Genomic DNA, 18,708 nt, shown 5'->3' with positions numbered 1-18,708 from the left:
CAATTGTTACTGATCGGGATGTCACTTTTACAAGCTCTTTTTGGAAGGAACTTTTTCGCCTGAGTGGTTCACAATTATGCTTTACGTCGGCATATCACCCACAATCCGATGGTCAAACCGAGGCTGTTAATCGCATCGTGGAAATGTATTTGCGCTGCTTTACAGGGGATTATCCGAAGAAATGGGTAGGTTGGCTGTCATGGTCTGAGTATTGCTACAACACCAGTTTTCACTCTTCTCTTCGCACTACACCCTTTGAAGCCGTATATGGGCGCCCCCCACCACGTCTGTTGTCATACTGCCCCGGTCTCTCACGCATTGATTCTGTGGATAAAGAATTGCAAACTCGTGATCAAGTTCTTGGGGAATTAAAAAACAGACTCTTGCAAGCACAAAACTCCATGAAGACACAATATGATGCTACTCATCGGGAACTCCAGTTCGACGTGGGGGACAAGGTACTGCTCAAACTACAACCATATCGTCAGAAATCCGTAGCTTATCGCAAAAATCAGAAACTCGGCCCCCGTTACTATGGTCCATTTTCGGTAGTTAGTCGCATTGGCTCCGTCGCATACAAACTTCAACTCCCAGAATCATCCAAGATCCATCCAGTTTTCCATGTTTCATCACTCAAGAAGTTCAAGGGCAATCAGGAGGCAGACCCCGTACTTCCGCATTTTCCCCTAGAAGAGGAGAACAGACAACCGCAGGCCATCCTTGATACACGCATGCGCAATGGCGGCCACGAGTTTTTAGTTCATTGGCAAGGGCTGGCACCATCTGAGGCTTCTTGGGAAGCGGTTTCAGCCTTCACAGCCCAATTCCCTTCTTTCAAGTTTGAGGACAAACTTGCATCTCAAGGGGACGGCAATGTCACGAGCCGCGAAGACGACGTGGGCCGAGAAGGGGCTGTGGACAACAATGTGGAGAAAGAGCCCATGAATGAGGAGGACGAGCCCAAGAGATATCAACGATTCACACATGGGAAATTTAGGGTTAAAAGTTGAGGAGCAACAAGATTTTTCCCTAGTTAGCAAAGATAATTATTTCCTTGTTTTACTATTTCCTTGTTTTTGAGATTTCAGCATATCTTTTAAATTTGGTAGGATTTTCTTTCAGTTGTGGGGGATTGCATCATTAGTATATGTAGGGATTTGGGAGAAAGAAATGCTTATCGAAAAATATTATCAATAAAAGTTTATTTTTCAAGATCGGGTGGTTCTCTTGTTCTCTCGAGCCCCAACTCTTCAACTAATCATAGGTCGTCAAGGGCGTAAATCAAAAAGACAGGAATTCTACTCCGAACGAAAAGATTTCACTGTCCAACGACCCATAACACGATCCCAAACGCAGGCACGTAACATAAGGTGCTATAATATGCATTTAGTTTAGGAGTTACAAGTCAAGAAGTGGGATGGATTTTGAAATGCTTTTGATTCCCCTTGCTGCCGATTACCCTTCCCTCATTCTGCTGTATTGTACTGATATGTTTCGAATGAAATGGTGAGGAAAGGCTAGGTAACGCAGATGAATTATATTAGAGGTGTTAAATGAGTCATAACATGCATTTAGTTGAGAGTTACAAGTGAGAATTTGAATGGGAATTGAATTGTTTCTCCTTCCTTGTTGCCATGAGTTTTGTTCTTATGATTCCTACAGAACGTGCACTATCATTTGCTAAGGAAATGGTTTGAGGAAAAATTCTGGGAATTATAGTGTTTGAATTTATTTATTTGTGAATTAAAATGGTCAAAGGAATGAACACACCATGAAGGCTCATTATAGGTATTTTGAAAGGAAAAGTTACTACACCTTTGAATTGTATTGCCCAAATTCCAACTTATTTTGAATGATATTTTATGGTTTAAATTTGCATTTTAATTGTTTAAGATTTTAAACCTCCAATATATATATTGTAATGCATTACCCAATTAATTTAGTTTAGAATTTTGCATGGCATTCATGACTTCCAATTTAAATATTCAAATGCTATGATTAATTTCTTGAATATATTATACCTAGATTAATTCATCCCCATATGTTTACATATTTTAATTTAAGCTTTAATTAAATATTAACCTAAAGAACTTATTTACCAACTTAGCTCTAATTAATTTATTAAATCCTAAAGACATTCTTTTTCTTTAAATTAAATCATTCTTTGACTTAAATTAAATTTAGGATTATTTTTCTTATTATTAATCTTATCTCTAATCTCCAAACTCCGGTCCGGCCTCGCGTATTTATCCTGAAAAGATAAAACTAAACATCTATATATTTTTTTTAAAAATAAATAATCATGACTCAATAAATTTAAAAGAATGAATTTAAACTCTCATGCATAAAAATCATTTTAATTTAAATAACAGTAATTATGCATGGCTTATACGTAGTCTGATTTTCGGGTCGTTACAATCTTCCCCCCTTAAATTGAATTTCGTCCCCGAAATTCGCTAATCTTCGATAATCCAAAAGTTTAGATTCTTAATTCTATTATCCCAACAATCTACGCTACCGCTGCGCTACTCTGTTAAAAATTAAGTCATATGCTGTCTTTACATTTCTTCAATCCTAATTAGATTGCCTACCAAAAATTTCATTTGCGAATCGCAACTTAAAACGACTTATAGTAACTTAGCTTTACTTTACTATGACCTCGAATTCTGACTTTTCTCATCGTTCCCAATATTAGAATTGGTGGTTCAAACTTATCATGTCTTAGCTTCCTTATACCATACCCGTAATGTTCAACGACCTATTACATTAGCATTTACGCAGTTCAACTTAAAGACTCTTAGCACCAAAGGTTACTGATCAACTTCTATCATCGGTGATACACTTAAAAGTTAAATCTTATCTCAGCTCCCTAACAAAATTAGTCTAAGATCCTTGAATCGAATCTTTATCTTACAGCCCAAACTTATGAACTGTTGTCTTTTGGCGTGTTTTTTTAATACAATCGACAACGGTTTTTCAAAACCGTTGTCGATTAGCGTTTTTTTTTTAAAAACATTAACAGTTTTTAAAAACCGTTGTCTATTAGCGTAAATTTTTGGACAAACGACAACGATTTTTAAAAACAAACTTTGCCATATTTAGCGACGGCGTTTCTAAAACCGTCGCTAAATATAGCGACGGTTATCACCACCCGTCGCTAATTTCAAATTAGCGACGGTTTTTCACAACCGTCGCTACATACCGCGACTGCTTTATCTCGTGATAGCGACGGTTTTCAGTACATTCGTCGCATGTTAAAAATTAGCGACATTTTTAAAACATCCGTCGCTCAATATAGCGACAGTTTGGTAATAACCGTTGCTAATTTTAGCAACGGTTTAGATGGTCCGTCGGTAATTTGAAATTAGCGACGGTTTAACCAAATACCGCGCAAACTCTCTATAAATATCTCCATTTTCCCCCACAATACTTAAAATTTTTTCTCTCTTACACAATTTTATCACTTCACACAACACTTAAAATTTTTCTCACTACTTCATAACACATAAAATTTTTCTCTCTTACACAATTTTATCACTTTACACAACACTTAAAATTTTTCTCACTACTTCATAACACATAAATTTTTTCTCACTTCTTAATAACACTTAAAATTTATTTCTCTTACACGATTTTAGTTTCGATTGTTAGTTTCTTTTAGATTTATTAAATTATTAAAATAATTTTTTTTTATTTTCGAAAAATTTTAGCGACGGAAATAATGATAGAAGACCGTCGCTAATATTAGCAACGGTTAGCATATAAAGACTGTCGCTAAGTTAGCGACAGTTTAAATCACCGTCGCTACGTAGCGACGGTTGGGGATAAAACCGTCGCTAAAATTATTAGGGACGGTTTTCAAAAACCGTCGCAAATTCTACCTACCACAACGGATAAAAACCGTTGTCGTTGAACGGACTTTCAACAACACTCTCAGTTACAACAGTTTTAAAAAGGCTACGACAACGGATAAAATCCGTTGTCGTATGCCGTTTTTGTTGTAGTGAAAGAAGGGAAATTAGTAATCTCAAACAATTGTGAAATACTTTGAACATTGGAATTTCATTCAATGAAATACAATTCTTTTGCTCTTTTAAATCTTATGCTGAATAATATTCCAGCTGGGTTCTGTCATCACCAAAAAGGGGGAAATTGTTGAAGAAAATATTATTCCCAAGAATTTTGACGTATGAAAAAAACAAGACAACACTGCGGTTCATATATGTGACATATATCAGTTCAGCCGTCCAGCTCAAATTATGGTGTATCATTCTAACCGGCCAAAGCTAAAAAGAGCTTCAACTGCTTATCACAACCGGATCATTTAAAGGACCATTTATTACTCCAAGACATTTTCTGACCGGTTTAATGCATTCAAAGTATTACACCATCTTGAAGTCTACGTATATACATCTACTCCAAGATTGATCCGCATTTATGATCATATCCCAAAGAAGAGAGACCAAGTATAGACTGCATGTTCTGATGCATAATACAGTTTCTATAAAAGGAACTCCTCAGGAAAAGCGCTTCAGAACGGTGCTGAGCAAAAGAAAGATTAAATGCGTTCATTAAAGAACATTTAATGCTCATAAGACGACAACGACTCATCTGTTCATAGAATCAGGTTAACGTTGCTATCTTCCCGACCGTTAAGGAAATCATGTATATTAACGGAAGAGTGTGCTAAGCAGAGGGCAGTTCTTTTACGCTCACAATTGAATCACAACAGCTTGCTTGCATACTTGAAAAGATCTCCGAGCACTCTTAAAGTTCGTATGCCTCATCGCTCAATCACCACGCACAAAAACAGAAATTCATTTGATCATTTTCAGGATCAGTTTTGTGCTACTCACACCAAACCGTTTATTCTCATCAGTAACCTGTTGGTTATTTGATCAAGTCTTGTTATCTGGTGAACTGAGTGTTCTTAATATCCAGAAGTGTAAAGTGATCACTAAGATTTCCAATACAGGCAGTGTGATAAGTCCTGATTGGAGTGGGCTGTTGCAAATACACTATAAAGCCAAAGTCGTTTAGTGGAATCCTTTCTGAAAAAGGAAGAAGGGGTGACGTAGAAGTTTTCAATCTCCGAACATCCATAAAAATCTTGTGTTATTTACTTATCGCAAGCTCTTACCTTTTTAACTGCAACTTGTTAAGTCTGCTAAAAGTGTTTGAACCGTCATTGGAAATTGTGAACCATTTTTCGCACTCATTAGTGGTTCAACTTTCCAACCGTTTGAGAAAGAATTTTCAACCGCCTAAAAATGTTTGAAGAAAAACTTATTTTAAACAAGAAAATTTGGAAGAGTTCATTCACCTCCCCCCTCTAAACTCTTTCCCGATCCCAACACGCATTTATTTTGCAAATCTTGTGAAAACTGTCAGAAGATGGGATCATATCAAAACGAAACATGATACCTTTAAATCCAATCATAATTATTGAAATATTTGATAGTTGGGGGATAGATTTTATGGGTCCATTTCCATTATCTTTTGGATTTACTTACATTTTAGTCGCTGTTGACTATGTTTCAAAATGGATTGAAGCAATTGCATGTAGAAGTAATGATCAAAAAGTTGTTATAAAATTTTTTAAAAAAATTATTTTTAGCCGATTTGGAATACCTAGAGCAATAATTAGTGATGGGGGAAGTCATTTTATAAATAAATCATTTTCTTCTTTGTTAAGAAAATATGGCATTACACATAAAGTTTCCACCCCATATCATCCTTAATGGTCAAGTTGAACTTGCAAATAGAGAAATAATTTTTTTTTAGAAAAAACAGTTAATCCAAATCGAAAAGATTGGTCTTTAAGATTAACTTATGCATTATGGGCATATAGAACTGCATTTAAAACATCATTAGGGATGTCACCATATAAGTTAGTTTTTGGTAAGCATTGTCATTTACCGGTTGAACTTGAACATAAAGCTTATTGGTAATTAAAGCATTTAATATTAATTTAGATGATTGATCTAAATTAAGAAAATTGTAATTAAATGAACTTGAAGAATTAAGAAATGATGCATATGAAAATTCAAAAATTTATAAAGATAAAACTAAAGCCTTTCATGATAAAAATATTATGAGAAATTCATTTAAAATTGGACAAAAACTTTTACTTTATAATTCTCGTTTGCATTTATTCCAGTAAACTAAGATCGAGATGGTAAGGACCATTTATAGATAAATTTGTTTATCCTGGTGGTGCTGTTGATATTGAAAATCCTAAAAATAATGACGTGTTTAAATTTAATGGGCAAACAATTAAGCCTTTTATAGAAAATGATATTTTTAATGATGAGTTTATACCTTTATATGATCCACAATAGTTGTTTGATATTTTCATTTTGTTTTTGTAGATTCTAGTTCATTTTCCGGTTAAGTGGCAGATAACGGTATTCCGTGACTGTTTAAGTCGGTATCTTCAGTTTTCCCAAAATAATAATAATAATAATAATAATAATAATAATAATAATAATAATAATAATAAAATGGATGCTTATATTGTGAATCTTCGTAAATATTTTGCTTGTTTACCTGATAATGTGTTGGAAAATCACAATACGCTAAATTTAATATAAAATATAATATATATATATATATATATATATATATATATATATATATATATATAATTGTGTGTGTTTTCAAATAAAATAATTACTAAACTTTTTATGAGAATATAGTTAAAAGATATGGTCTGTATGGTTGTTAACATGTATAATTGAAAGAATTCTTTTTGTAAAAGTATAATATATACTCACATATTTTTTGTGAGTAAGTGGTGAGAAATGAGAAAACCATTAATAAACTTTTATTGATTATTAAAAAATGGTTAATTACAAAAATATAACTCACCTAAAAAAATATTTATTGAAAAAAAAGAAGTAAATAAATAACGGACTGCAAAGTACTTTATTCATTGTAATTTATTTTTTTCTAGATTTGATTGATGTACCATCAATGTGTTGTTAAAACAACTATCAATGTGTTCTTAACAAAACAAAACAAAACAAAAACAAAATTGTTTGTGCTATATACAGTTTCAAAGGTAGTCGGATGTATCCGTTATATAAATGTTTATATATATATATATGGTAGAATATTTGGATAAAAAAATTTTATGTTATTGTAAAATTTTGCAATCACGTTATTTAAAAAGAAAAAAGAAAAAAAGAACAGAAAAAAAAGAGAAAAAAAAAATAAAGGGGATTTTATTCTTTGTAAATTTTCCTATTTTGTTTTCAGTATTAGTTTATTTAATTGTCTGCTTTAATACTTAGCCTTTTTTAATGAGAGTTAATATTCATTCCAATTCCATGAGTGAAAACTAGCTATTCATTAAATATTTTGACCTGAAAGAATATATGGAGTTGAGATTTTACAATAATATTCTTGATATTATACATATTATGGTGGGTGGTGTTAATTATCTTTTTGACTATATTACCATAAAAAAATTTAGAAATTTAAATATATACATATATATAAATATATATATTATATTATGTGAAAATAAAAATAATAAGAAAAGCACATCTAATTATATATTATTATATTAAATGAATATATATATATATATATATATATATATATATATATATATATATATATATATATATATATATATATATATATCGGTATATGATTTTAAAATGGATATGTTTGCATATTTGAATATATAAAAGGAATAAAGAATCTAGGTTGTGATTTTTTGATAAATTTTATTACTAAGGGACCAATAATAAGATAGTGTGGGTGTGATGAAATTTAAAATTAATAATTTATTATATGTTAAAACCTGTATTTTAAAAATTTAAGTTTCATTAGAATTATAAAATTATGTTATTTTAGTATTGTTTGTTTATATTTAAATGCCTTGCTAAATATATTTTATTTTCAGGTTTTCTATGTATTGGTAAAATAATGATAACTCAAGCTAGAAAACTCAAATGGAAGTGATCCAAACATGTTTGGAATCCTTATCTGCAACTTTGCAGAAGAAATGATTGCCTAAAAAGTTCATTGAGATTATCAATTGTGCAAATATCAGAAGGAGGACAAATACTTTTACTATGACCAACTTATAAAAACAAATCATAAATAGTTCAATATTTAACCAAATGAGGTGAACCAGGTGGCCAAATTCATCTACAGACAATGCCCTACATGTTTGCTGTTTTGAGCAAAGTCAGATTCGTTGATTAAAGTCGTGGAACAAAGCATTGAAAGAAGGTCCATGGAATTGAAGTTGGAGGAGACAAAAACTACTATTACAACTACACGACATTAATTAAATTTTTGACCCTTTCTCTCATTTGACCTATAAATAGAGGCCTTGTGCTAGCTTGAGAATCATTATATTCCATTGTACAATGTAGAGTTTGTTTGTATAAAAGTTCTAAGTTCCAATATATTTTTCATTTTCCCAAATATGAGTGTTGATCAAAAGTAAGCTCATGGAAAGGTAAATCTATTATGTCAAGGTGAAGATGATGAATTCTTGGTGAACTAAGATTGTTTATATTTTATATATTTTTTCTTTGTTTCTTTTCATTTTGCTAACTTCTTTTTATTTTAGGTATAAAACGAATTATTTGTTGTTATCAATTTAAATCAAATGTTTGATACCATTGAAGTGGTTATCTTGATTTGTTGTTTAATTTTGATACAATAAATATTTCATCAATTATTATTGTTATATTATATATATATATATATATAATTATATCATATATTTCATTTAGACGATAGCGTGGCTCTGCCGGTTGTTCTAAATGAAATATTATGATTTAATACTAACATCTAACAATCTAACATTTATTTTATCGCAACTAACTTTTACTTTCTGCATCTAGCTTTTACTTTACTGCAACTAACTTTTACTTTCCACAACTAACTTATTAAATCATATATTTCATTTAGGCAATAGCGTGGGTCTGCTGGTTTTTCTAAATGAAATATAATGATTTAATTTAACATTTACTTTATGTAATTATATATTTATATAGTTATATATATATTCATAGGTACCATATATAAAATATCGGTGAATACAATATTTTTTATAGTGGAAACTATATTAAACTAGGTGTGTGTTTAAATATATAATTTTCTTAGAACCATTATTTTTGGTGGTTTCCTTTGTTTTACTTTTAGTTAAACAATATTACATAAACCAAGAATAAATCCTTGATCCTTGACAAAATTAATAATTTGTAAACTTCATTCTTACATTTGGTAATTTACAAATTAATAAACTTAAAATAACCTCTCTGTGGATCGATCTCGTACTTACGAAATATATTACTTGCAGACAACCTATACTTGGGTGAATTATAATTGAAGTAGTAGCACGTACTTCCTCAGTGAAGTACTTGGAATAGAAGACCTCCTTAAAACCAGTCCAAGTCAGGGTCAGGAAATTTACTGACACAGACGCGCTCTCCTACCACAATCTAGCATCCCCTGTCAACAAAAAAGTGAGACATTTGACTTTGTCTGCATCATGCAGCTCCATAAAATTGAATATCAACTCGATGGACTTAATTCATCCCTCAGCTATCATCAGGTTAGTAGTCCCCGAGAACTTATTTGGATCCATCCTCCTAAATCTCTCATACACCGCCTCTGGCCTAGGTCTCGCTCTCTTATCTACTCCAGCATTGTTCCCAGCATACTGTGCGAAGAACTTTGTCATCCCTACAAGCATATGTGCCTGCATATTTGGCGGTGGACGAAGAGGAGTGGCCCTCTCCCGATCTCGAGTCTCTCTATCCTCTTTACCTGCTCCTCGTGCGATCATACGTCTAGGAGACATACTGTTCCAAAATTTACCCAAATCGTAAACCAACATGCAAGAACATAATATCCATATCATAAGATGAATGTAAATTGAATTTAAACATGTACATGTTGAAATCATGACATTGATGCTTACTACATGAAAGAATTTTAAAACTTTAAAATTTAAAGACTTGAGGCGTGACTTCGTGAGATTTTCGCAACCGGCAGTAGGCATAACTCTTTACAAGAACACTGCTTTGATACCAACTATTACGTACCGGACTTTAAAACTACTTAAAATTTGCGGAAAAATAAAAAATTTCTTAAATAAGTAATAATCTCTCTAAAAGCAGCAGTAAATAAAATGCTTGACTAAACATTTGAAATGTAAACGAGTTTGAAACAAGTACTTGTTTAAAACCAAATAAATTAAATTCGTTAAAATCAGAGTGAATGAATTTAACATCATAAAATTCTTGAAACTTTAGCAGTCTTTGGGTTAGGCCTCCGCACAATCTGAGCTAACTCACTGGTCCCCGCCTCTCGCCTCCTCATACTCGTCCTCACCTGCATCGATCAAATCTAGTGATTCTAAAGACTCAACATGCATAAACTGAGAATAGCAAGTAATACATAGTAAACTCACATGCATTTTAAAGTAGTACATACATACTCAAACTTTGAACATACTTACATAAACGTAGATGTGCCATCATTTCATAAACGTGCTGCATCATATATGCTTAAACATGCATAGTCGTCATCATTTTGCATAGAGATATGTTTCAGAGCAAGTGACATATAACATAATGCGCTTGATCAGACTAAACCACAATATTGGGCTGGCAGGGATCATCACAGCCTTTCGACCGAACGACCACTCCCACATACATAAGATCCCTAGTCATGCTTTACCAGTGGATTGGTCTCTGGTCATGTTCTACCGCTTCACAATCCTGATCAAAATCCGGTCATGCTTTACTGGGGTTGAGAGGTCCCGGGACACTTTCTCCGGCTTCCAAACCCATAACATAATTTGTCACAAGACAATTCGCATACATCAAAAACATAAAACATTTTCTTTTTGTACGTCGAACATACTTACATAGTGTTGAAGGCTTAATTGGATCTCGCTTGGGCTACTGCTGCACATACTAACACAATAATCACGCAATTTAAATTCCATAACTTAACCATACCAATCGTCCTCACTACCGAAGTAATTAAATAACTTATGAACTTCTAGACCACTCGAGACTGGACCATGTTTAATCATCATACTATACCATGACATCGAACACCGAACAATCCTGATATGGAGTATGAACATTTCCCAAGCAATGGAAAACACGGACCTCTTTTAAACCATAATTCAACGATTCCTATTCAAGATTCGTAACAGCTAGTCTAACCCTCATCAAGCTTGAACAACGACGTATTAATACCCAAACGAGGCAATAGCACCTAAACCTACAGCTCTTCAATCCCTGAACCAGCGCCTACGCTCCCGAAGTGTAGCGCTGCAGCGCTGGTTAAGCGCCAAGGCGTTACACCCCATCGCCGCGGCGCTACCTGACATGAAGCCCTGGCACTGCAGCACTCCAAATACAGCGCTTCGGCGCTAATCCTGCGAGAACCAAACCCCAAGAAGTCATCTTCCTCCCATTCGCTTCCCTATGACTTCTTTTATAACCAAACCCTTACTGACCCGAACGAAAGACCAAAAAGCATCTGATCACAACACACAACAAACCTAAATGTAGCAGTGATCACCAGGTGGTTCCCAACGAAGCCTGCAACCAATAAACCTCAAGAAAACATAAAGAACACATTTTGGTAACAACACAGTTTGAGCAGTCACCTGAGAATGATCATATCTCACTCATCCCCTGTCCGAAAATTACGAGTTTACTGTCAAATCGATGGTATCAAAAAGTACTACGTTTTATACGCTGAAAGTTTTGCCAGAAAATCGACCGAGAATTCGCAGGATTCAAAATGACACCAGATTCGGTTTTTGAGATCTAAAACTGTTCAAAAATTGTTTCAAACTTCATTGCTCAAACTTTGCATAACATAAACGGATTTTTACACATAATATGCATCAAAATATTTACTATGACGTGATCGATGCAGAAAAATGAAAGACTATATATGCCTTGATGATTTAAACTCACGAAACGACGAATAACAAAACAAGGAGATGCTAGAACCGATCTGGGACGACTTGTGGCACGATTCTGGTTGCTAAATAAACTTGAGACTGCTGATAAAAATCAAAGGGGAAGGGTGGCTGCTGGAGAACTCTAAGAATCCTAGTTCTTCAAAAAAACAAAAAGTGAATGCAAGGTGTGTGTGAGCGTGTCGAGTTGGTGTGTGTGTGTGTGTGACTAGGGAGTTAATTAGGGGTGGTTAATTAGATTAATAAAAATATTAATAACCAATTAACATGATAAATGAAATATTAATCCCCCACTAACTTACTAGAACCCTTAATTTAAATAAAATACACAAGTGATAAAATTTTCAAGATTTATAATCTCCAACTATTCATATTAGTAATTTTAAAGTTTAAAATCTTAAAATCACCTAATAAATTTTATTAGGATTTAAAATGCTTAAAATTTCATAAATCATTTAAAATATCAATTTCTTGACTTGAAATAAAATACCACAATATTCATAAATCGTCTAAATCGTCACTGGTCTCTTTTCCCGATCTCATATCATATATTCGTCTGAAACATTAAACTCGAGAAAATGATTTTTAACGTGCATCAATTAAACATGTAATATTTTGAAATAATGAAAAAATCATAAATCATACATCGTTAAAAAAATCATTTTAAAATTAAATAATTTATTTAAAAATTTAATAAATGCACGGGTTTACGTGTACTGATTTTCGGGCTCCACAACTTAAAACGTACAAATCGACTCGGGACTCGACCCACACATAAAATACATCCTAACCTACTGCCTAAGGGCCCTAAACCAGCTCCGAACCCCGTACCACGCTCAATGAACAATATAGACACAACCTGCCCAAAGAGTGACGTTGTGGCACTTATGCATTCTGTATGACTTCCTATTGATTTTAACCCGAACCAAGCCCTAGACTTGATCCTTAGACATAAATTAAGCCTTTGGTCCAGCCCGTTCCAGCCTATACGCATGCACAACCCATAACCTACACAAAAAACCATAACCCCTTCACCTGTGACTCCCCTACGCGTGCAGTCCAGGTTTTGGCTCCAGCTGTTTTTCCATCGGACCAGACGTTAATCAACCAGTACCAAGCTTACCACGGGACCCTAAGACCCAACCTAGACCCTAGTCATGAGCCCTAGCCCAGCCCTATACTGAACCCGACGTGAAACCCACGATCTAGACCATATGTGCGCGGTTGGGTGCTTGTTTCATTTTATATTGCACCAGCAGCCTCTAGCCCCATCATGGATAACCTAATGACATCTAAACACATCCTAAAATATAACAACAGGTAGCAGCAAGCCATATGTACTGCCCAACGAAGGCAACGATCAAAACTCGAAGAAAAAAGTTGACGTTCATGCTATATATATATGTATATATATGAAAATGATACCCTACACACCTTTGGTGTGTACTTCCCTGGGCGCCGCTGAGTTGGCGTCTACATGGCTCCTATTTTTTTTCAATTGTCAATACAAAAAATCAGGAAAACTATATATTCTTCTCAAAAAATAAGCGATGAGGAAAACTATCTCTTCTTCTCAAAAAACAAAAAAGGCAATCGACACTTACCCACCAACATTGTGAAAAATCGAAACGTTTTTTTTTCTTGAATATCTCTTCGTTCTCTTTAGGATGAGAAGATACGGTACAAAAATTTATTGATTGCATTGATTAATCGTGATTGGATTTCACTGACTGTAGTTGATTATCAAATCCTTTGTTTTAATTGTTTTTTTCTCATTTGTTTGCCTGAATTAGGTTTTTGTGTGACGCAGGGGTGAAACTTTCTTGAACTCGAGAGAATCTTGATTCTTGATTTGGAATTTTGTTTTATTTTGAGTTTGTTGTTTTAACTTGTTCGTTTGCAGTTTATTTTTGTTCCATCTGTTTTGGATTTTTGTTTCTTGTTTCTTTACTTGCTTTCAATTGGCAATACTCAAAATCAAGAAAACTCTCTCTTCTTCTCAAAAAATAAGCGATCGGGAAAACTATCTCTTCTTCTCAAAAAATAAGCGATCGACATTTACCCACCACTTCACAGCCCAATCTCCGCCTTAGGATCGAAACTCATCCACCACTCTGCCACCCGATCTCCGCCGTTCCAAGGTATGCACCGATTGCCTATTTTTTTTGTTGAACAGATTTTTTCTATTAAATTAGAACATAACATGAATGATTGGTGGAACACTTTCTCTCGATTTTTTATTATTTTTTTATCTCTTTTTATCATAAAAGACAGTAGCTAATATGAATTATAACACAATTTGATGTTTTTCTATTTTCTTGTTTTTTTTTTCACCTTTTTCATTGTTATGAATTTTCTTAATGCAAATAAGAATTTAAAAATTAATCATTGTTATATGAGGCAATCAAAAGATAATTTACCCACATTTAATAATTGGGTGGTTAAATAAAATGTTCATCAAATTGTTCTAAAGCGATACCACAATTTTTTTAAAAAAAAAAACTACAATAAAATGTTCATCAAATTGTTCTAAAATTACATATTTCTCAGTAATGGAAGTAAATATAGGTGACGATCAGCAATTCATTCCCCAAGTTGCAGACGATCGAACGCCAAAATTGGGATGGAATTCGTATCATTAGAGGATGCATTTTTGTTCTATAACCAATACGCACGAGAAGCAGGATTTAGCGCAAGAATAAGCAACATCAAGAAAAATAAGATTACAAAAGAAGTTGTTTGGAAGAAATTTGTATGCTTTAAAGAAGGGCGTACAGACGAAATCTGGTCGAATAAACAAGAAAAAGGTGATAACCGAAAAATGAAAGAACTCGCGGGGAAGTTAGAACTGGATGCAAGTCAAAGATTTCAATTGTCAGGAAACAAACTGGTCCTAATTGGATTGTCAGTACATTCATGGAAAGCCATAATCATCCACTCTCGACTCCTTTGAAGGTGCATTTACTACGCTCACATCGTAATGTTTTGGTATCAAACAAAGCATTGACTCAACAGTTTTCAGAAGTCAATGTGCCAACTTGTCAACAAATGCGATTATTCGAAATAGAGTATGGAGGGCCCGAGAATGTAGATTGTACTGAAAGAGATATTAGAAACTTTGAGAAAAAGCTAAGAGATGAACAAAATGGTATCGATGCCGAAACACTGGTTGAGTTCTTTGCATCTAAGAAAGACAAGATGTAGTGACCCGTTCCAGAATCACCTACTAATCAAGAACTAAGCATGCAACTAACTTAATTAATAATAATCAGAGATAATAGCGGAAAAGGTCAACAAATGATAGTTATACAACCCCATCGAAAATTCATAACAACTCAGAATGAAAAGAAAGTATACGGTACAACCATATCGAATCAAAAAGTACTGAATAAATAACTCCACCGGCTACTCAACGTCCTCCTCCTCCTCCTCCTGAGCCATCCAACCTGAGGCCTGCCCCGTGGGAAATGGGGTGTCCAAGATAAACAAAACCGAGGACGTGAGCGATAAGAACGCCCAGTACAAAAGCATGAGTATACAAGCCTATATGAAATGCACATGCTATGATATGATACCAGGGTAGTCAAGAAACAGGAGTAACAAAGGATCTCAAAATGCTCAGTCTAGAGGCGCCAAGTGGATAGTGCCGCGCGGTACTCCTCTGGGTCACTGCATCCACTACAAGAACAGACGTGGACCTAAAATGTCCCGGATCACCGAAGCCCTCCGGACCCGTCGGCCACTGTGTACTCTCGGTGTCCATGCGTCCACAAGACAAGACAGGGCTGAGCGGCCCCACAAGATATAGCTTATCTCGAAAGAGATACAGCTCAACAGTAAAGGCTATCTCGAAGGAGATACGGCTCAACATGAAATGCAACATGCATCATAAAACGTGACATAATAGCATGCATCATATGACATATATCAATGCACCACATAATCATGCAACACATATAAGAATGTATACTCGACCAGGATATCTCGGATAGTACTTTCGTACCTCAAACCAGCAGATCCTAACAATCAGTCCTAGACTCACGCCTGCGTCCGCAGTCAGCCCACTGGTGCCGCTAGCTCCAAACTAGAGCACAGCTCCGCTACAACACTAGTAGCTCCCCGCTAGTGCCCGAACCTCGGAAAAAGACTAGAACCTGTCAGAAACGACTGAAAAGCTCTGGAACACTCTGAAATGGCGAGTCACAAATGAAGCCTCGCGCCTCTATTTATAGCCAACGTTCGGACGATCCGATCCACTTCGGACGCTCCGATCTGGCACACTTCGGACGGTCCGAACCCTGATCGGACGATCCAAATCTTGCATGACTTCCACGAGTACAGCCACCTGTCTCGGACGATCCGAACCCCGATCGGACGATCCGAACTTTACCACGTGTCCAGAACCCTTCCACGTCTTCCAGACACCTGTCTCGGACGGTCCGAACCCACTTCGGATGATCCGAACCCTCTTCGGACGATCCGAACCTGGTTCGGTCCTTCCGATCCCACCGAAAAATATAATTAATCCAATAATTAACTCAAATTAGGTATCGGGATACTACACAAGAAATCCTCTTTTTCTTTGATTACGAGACTTATTCAGATAAAAGGTTTAGCATGTGTTTTTGGGTAGATCCTGTGTCAAAGAGGGCAAACAGGGTATTTGGTTATGTTGTGGTGTTTGATACGACGTATAACACCAATAAATATGGTATGATTTTTGCACCATTTGTAGGAGTTAATCATCATCATCAGACAATTGTGTTTGGTTGCGGTTTTTTAACTGACGAGAAAACTCAGTCTTTTGTTTGGTTGTTTAACAAGTTCATAGAAGCAATGCCTAAAGGTGCACCAAACGTGATAATCACTGACCAAGATCCTGCTATGGTGAAAGCCATTGCACAAGTTTTCCCTAAAACAGTGCATCGATATTGTTTGTGGCACATATTGAACAAATTCCCAGATAAATTAAACCCTATGACTTTTCGTGACCACTATCGAAGCATAAAGAATGTCATTCAAAATTCCACAACACCTGATGAATTTGAGTAGTCGTGGGAAGATGTTATCAAGTGTGCTAACTTGGAGCAAAATGATTGGTGTCATTGATGTATGAATTGCGACAGAAGTGGGTGCCAATATATTTTAACCATATATTTTGTGCTGGAATGTCAAGTAGTCAGAGATATGAAAGTTCACATGCATTTTTCAAGAGGTACGTCTATAATAAGAATTCATTGATAGATTTTATCACCCGTTTCAATAGGGCACTCCGGCACCAAAGGAACAATGAGTTAGTTGCTGGCCATATTGATATGAATGAACATCCCAAGATCAAGACAAACTGGCCAATGGAAGCTCAAATGGTTAAGGTGTATACGAAAAAAATATGTGGAGTTTCAAAGTGAAATGTGTGAGAGTCATGGTTATTACGTGCAACAAGTATCTGTAGGAGCTGAATTAGTGATTTACAATGTAATGAATTTTCAAACTTTTTCTTTTTCCAAATCAAGGAAGCTCACACATAATAAACAGTTGGATTAATATCATGTAGTTGTATGAAATTTGAGTTTGAGGGCATACCATGCAGACATATGTTAGCTTTTTTTCATATCAACCAAGTGTTTCAATTGCCTAATAAGTATATACTCAAACGGTGGACACAAGATGCAAAGGTTGGAGCAATATATGCTATGGCTGAGCAAAATGTCATCGACGATCCAAAAATGTTTTTGATGTCAAGACACTCGAGGTTATCCAATAAAGCTTCTGTAGTAATTGATGATGCATCATTGACTGATGAAGGAACAAACTTCTTAGATGAACAATTAGATTATATTTTAAAAAAAATTAAAGAGGTTAACATTAGTAGAACATTCAGCAATGGAAGTCAAAAAAAGAAAATCATGGATGGGGTCTTTGGTATTACCGATCCTTCTGAAGTAAGAACAAAAGGATGCGGGAAGAGGTTGAAATCATCAAAAGAGAAGTCATCCTCAAAGACCAGGATATGTCGTGGATGCGGGCATCGAGGTGTGTCGCGTGACAAGCGCAACTGCCCAAATTTGCATGACAGGTATACTTTGATTAATTTTGTGTTTTTTTATAATATTTTTACAAACCAATTATTCTCATTATTTTTTTTTGTAAATATGACTATTTATCATTTACCAGATCAACAGTAGATAATCGTCATAACAATGATGACAACACAAATGAAGAAGATTTTGCATCGATGACTGGTACTTGAAATGCTTCATCTTTTTTAAACAAAAGTTTTTCATTAAAAGATTGACATTTATAATTGTCTTTATTATTGCAGGTTCTAACAACATGTGGACAACTGGAATACGTTTGGATGAATGAAATTCATTTATGTGTCATTTTATAGATGACTAGTTATTTTTTGTGCATTTTTTTCATTCAGTCCCAACGATGAGATAGATAAGTTCTTTACTATTTGGCATTTGTTTAGTTATTTGGTTTTCAGAATTGTTTTTCTATTCTATTGATTAGTTTGGGTCGTTTACTTATTGTCAACTTTAATTAATAAAGATGTTGTTTTTAAAAACTTTTTGTGATGAACTTTCTTAATTTAATTGTTGTTTTATTTTCTTTCAACTATAGTTATGTTATTTATATATTGATAAATATTTGTTGAGTACTTAAACAAACTTTTTTTTAAGATTAGTTATAACTTATTCTTGGTCTAGTTCAGTTGGATGAAA

The 18,708-nt window shown here is 34.5% G+C and overlaps 1 protein-coding gene across 1 annotated transcript; it reads left to right on the top strand.

Moving 5' to 3' along the window:
- Positions 1 to 17,548: 17,548 nt before the first annotated feature.
- On the top strand, positions 17,549 to 18,439 carry LOC140836156 (uncharacterized). The gene is made up of 3 exons (XM_073201564.1): positions 17,549 to 18,056; positions 18,155 to 18,222; positions 18,303 to 18,439. The coding sequence occupies exons 1-3, from the start codon at positions 17,575 to 17,577 to the stop codon at positions 18,344 to 18,346; spliced, it is 594 nt and encodes a 197-aa protein (XP_073057665.1). The 5' UTR covers positions 17,549 to 17,574; the 3' UTR covers positions 18,347 to 18,439.
- The last annotated feature ends 269 nt before the right edge of the window (positions 18,440 to 18,708 follow it).

This window comes from Primulina eburnea, chromosome 7, assembly GCF_022965805.1.
Source record: "Primulina eburnea isolate SZY01 chromosome 7, ASM2296580v1, whole genome shotgun sequence".
Classification (NCBI taxonomy): Eukaryota; Viridiplantae; Streptophyta; class Magnoliopsida; order Lamiales; family Gesneriaceae; genus Primulina; species Primulina eburnea.
Note: the sequence above shows the minus strand (reverse complement) of the source record. Positions and strands in the feature narration are given on the sequence as shown.